Source organism: Quercus robur, chromosome 4, assembly GCF_932294415.1.
Source record: "Quercus robur chromosome 4, dhQueRobu3.1, whole genome shotgun sequence".
Lineage (NCBI taxonomy): Eukaryota > Viridiplantae > Streptophyta > Magnoliopsida > Fagales > Fagaceae > Quercus > Quercus robur.
In genome coordinates, this window is record NC_065537.1 from 58,829,523 (window position 1) to 58,833,757 (window position 4,235).

General features: G+C 30.6%; 1 protein-coding gene across 1 annotated transcript; it reads left to right on the forward strand.

Annotated features, from left to right (window-relative positions):
- The first annotated feature begins 990 nt into the window (after nt 1–990).
- On the forward strand, nt 991–3,691 carry LOC126723145 (uncharacterized). Its single transcript, XM_050426438.1, has 2 exons — nt 991–1,117; nt 2,836–3,691. Exons 1-2 carry the CDS (start codon nt 1,057–1,059, stop codon nt 3,588–3,590), a joined length of 816 nt encoding a protein of 271 aa, XP_050282395.1. The 5' UTR covers nt 991–1,056; the 3' UTR covers nt 3,591–3,691.
- Nucleotides 3,692–4,235: the final 544 nt, after the last annotated feature.

Consider the following 4,235-nt stretch of genomic DNA (forward strand, 5'->3'; position numbering starts at 1 on the left):
TTTGTATATAATAATAATAATTATTATTATTATTTTTGAAGTCAGGGGTTCATTTGAACCCTTGAATAGGCTGTAGCACCGCCCCTGCATGAAAGCATATGAATTTGTTGATCTATGAACTGTAATGAATTTTTTTCTTATCATAATTTATTTTTGGAGAACCCCAGAAGAAAATATATTCCTTTTATTCTACTCCTATCCCTAGTCAAAATAAGCATTGGTCCTTCTTCTATTTTGCATATGGATCCCTTCTTTATTCTTTCCTTTCAACAAATCATGCATATGGTTCCGTGTGCAAAGTTTCATGATGCATAAAGTGCTAAGGTATTGTTGAAGTTTCATAAACTTCAATGAGGCATCGTCTTATCTTAATTGTTTTGTGAATCGGGAATGAAAATACCTTCCTTTGATTCTTCTTTTCACTCCAATCCAAATAGGCAACGATCCTTCTTCTATCTTGCACATAGATCAATTCTTTATTCTTTCCTTTTTAACAAATCATACATATGGTTCCGTGTGGGAAGTTTTATGATGTGTGAAGTGCTGTAGACTATAGTATTCTTGAAATTCCATCTATCTACTTGAATGAGATTTCGTCTTATCATAATTTTTTATGTGATTCACGAAAGAAAATACCTTCATTTAATTCACCTCTCTCCAATTGGAATAGGCACCAATCCTCGTGTATTTAACACTGCACATCATAGGTGTGAAAGCGACTTCCAAAGTATAAGTATTTGTGAGATATAAGGAAACAAAGAACCGAAGTTCTAGTTTTCAAGAAAAAGTTTTACACACATTTACACCTAAATTGAGGTAGAGTAGAATTTTTATCTTGTAAAAAAAAAATCCTTCGTGTATCATGCATCCTGATCCCTTAATTATTCTTTCCTTCCAACAAATCACATGTACGGATTATATGATGCGTAACGTGCTATATATAGTAATGTTGTGGGGCACCCATGACCATTGATTTCTCTCTATAAATAATGCCAATAATCCTTCTTTTTTTTTTTTGTCAAGAAGGACGATTTTCATGAAACTAACTCCAAAGACATGTCTGACAGTAGCAACAAGTCCAGCGATGCTCCTGTTAGCAACCTAAACAAGGCACTCGGTATGTTTTCCTCCTATTGTTTTCTTTCTTATTTATTTCATTTCAATATTTATAAAAGTACAACATTATTGTGATTTCTTTTTGCCTAAACTTTAAGTTGGAACTCTTTGATGGTGTGTATATATATATATATATATATAAAAACACACAGCACACGCGCTTTGCACGTGTAATAATATAAAAAATTTTACAAACTGCTGATGTGATGAGTGGTTATTGATAAATGAAAAAGTGATGTTAATGATGAGTCTAGATGAAAACTAATAAAAAGTTGGCCACATTACCAGTTTGTAAAAATGTTGTAAAATAGTTTGTGACGGTAGCATTACTCTTAAAAATGATATAGAAATAGTGTATAAGTTTTAGGTTGAATAGAGAAGATAAGAGTAATGCTACAGATGCAAACTATTTTACAATATTTTTACAAATTGCTAATGTGGCTTTAATATTTTTCAAATAGTTATTGCAAGTAAAAATGTGATGTTAGTGATGGACCCATGTTAGAACTAGTATGAATTTGCTACATTAACAGTTTATAAAAATGTTGTAAAATAATTTATGTCTGTAGCATTACTCGAGAAGATAAAGGAAAAACCCTAAAACTTAGGAATAGTAAATTACTCTTTTAATCAGTTTTTGTTTTTTAATTTAAAATTATTTAACTAAAAGATAAGAGTATTTTAGAAAAATTTAAGAATTTGTGTGAGGGTATTTTAGTAAACTAAATGTTGAAAACAAAACAAAAAATCTTGTTATTAATAGTATGTGTATATATATATATATATATATATATATTTTAACTCTCTGTTGAGATGTCATTTTTGTCACATAATTTTTTTTTTTTTTTTTTTTTTTTTTTTTTTTTTTGAGAAAGAGAATTCGCCTCATAAGTTTTGTGTTTTAAATTTTCATCTCTAAAGTTCACATTTGTTGCTAAGGTTAATTGTTCTATCCTCAATTAAAAGTTGTGCCAGCTAATTGAGTTACAATAGTTACTATAGTTTATTTGAATTGGAATATATGTGTTTTGGCAAATCTGTGTACTGCCTTGTGCAATTAGGAAAGAAATTTCATAATAATTTTTTCCTTGATTGAGATAATTTGGTAATAATTTTCTGTCTTTCTTCTTTTTCTGGTTGGATTTATTTAGTAGTTATTGGTATTATTCAATTTGGTTGATGAGAAAACAAAAGAAAAAGGGATTGATTTTATCATATTTTACCATATTTATTTTGTGCATTTTTGTCCTGGTAGATTTGCCAAAGCTTGATTTAATTTTTTTTAATTTAGTGCGTTTGTGTTTTTTTTTTTTTTTTTTTTGATAGGAGTGCGTTTGTGTTTTAATTTTATTTATAATTAAAATAAATTTTAATAGCTTTTGGAAATAAAAATCATTTTTAATGGGCAACGGTGGTTTGTGACAAAAGGACCAAGGGTGGCAAAAAATTTGAACAGCATATACTAAAATGAAAAATAGAAATTTAAGTGGAAATAATGAAAATTCACAAACCTTAAAGAGTGTAATTTTTTTAAAATAACATTTTTCTTACACTAGTTTTTGGTAGATTTTATAGAATATTTTTGTGTTAGAACCTCATTTCACATTTCTTGTTTGTGTATTTATTTCAAGAAAATACGTTGTATATAGTATAATTTATCTCGTCCTCCTTTAAACTTTATATCCCCTTAGCTTTTACAACAAATTCCTTCTGAAACAGATGCAACCCCAAGCAAGGGGAAACAACCATCAATAACACCACGCCTCATTCCGGTTGGAGAAGGGAAACCATCAAACTTGGAGGCTTTTAATAAGCTCAGAGCTGATATCGTCAAGTCCATTATAGATCTAGAAGCAGAATCCAAGTCTACCATTTCCTCTTCTACTAGTCTCACACCAGAGACCACTCCTGATAAACTACTTTGGGCGCGTGAAGAGCTTAAATTTTGTTTAGATTCCACCATTGATAGTGCCTTTAGAACTAGTGCTGACTTAAACCTGTTCAGAGAAGATGCTGCACTCCTGATTGACAAGAGCCAAGATCTTAACGATACCGAGCGTGGCCTTTTAGCTGTCTTCAGTAATGACCTTGATAGGATAGATAAGAATGTAAAGATTGCGGGTATAGAGAAGGAATATCTAGATGAGGATGCAGTAGAACTAAAGGAACTGGTCAAAACACGAGACGATTACAAGAGTGAACTTCAAAGCTGTCTAGATGATATGAATAGGTTGAGTGATGAGCATGAACAACTGCTGAAGAAGCTTCGTGAGCATGAAGCAAAAATGAATGAAAAGAAGAGAAATTGTGACAAAGTGTATCGTAAAAAACCCAGCATCGTTGGAAAAATAGCGCAACTTAAAGAAATTGAGGTGCGTTACGAACAAGAAGCTGCTGAGATTGAAAAATTGCGTAAAGTCCCTGAAATTGGTTGGAAGGGTTTGAAAGCTATTAAAAACTTACAAACTAGTTAAGCAATTAGTTTGACGAATGTAAAATTTATGTTTGGAAATCAAACAATAAATAAATTTCACAAATTTAAATTTGTATTGATGAATAAATATGTATGATTCTTTATATTTATTGTTGAAAATAAAAGAGAAGTGTGGGAGAGAGATATTGAAATTGCATATATATATATATATATATATTATTGGGGCAAAACTTAGGTATAATTCCTTAAGTACAGTTACTTAGAGGCTATTTGGATGAGTGATTTCCATAACTCTCAATTCTTTGTTTCCATAACTTATAACTCAAAAATGGTGAGACCCATAACTCATTATCCGTTTGGCTACACGATAACTCTGTTTCTATAACTCTGTTTCCATCACTCAATTTTCTGATTTTTTAGTTATGAGTTATGGAAACTGAAAATACATTTTGACTGTTTTCAGTTTCCATAACTCATAACTCAATGACATTTCCATAAATGAACAAACATGAGGGACCCACAGCCGCAACTTTTGACCATTTTTCCCCCTTTCTTCTCCACTTTTCTTTCTTCTTTTAGTACTGGTCGCTATTGGCTATCCTCTTTTTTTTTTCTTTTTTTTTTTTTTTTTCTTCTTCTTTCACGTTGGCTGGGTTCTTTTTTTCTTTTTCTTTTTTCCTTCTTC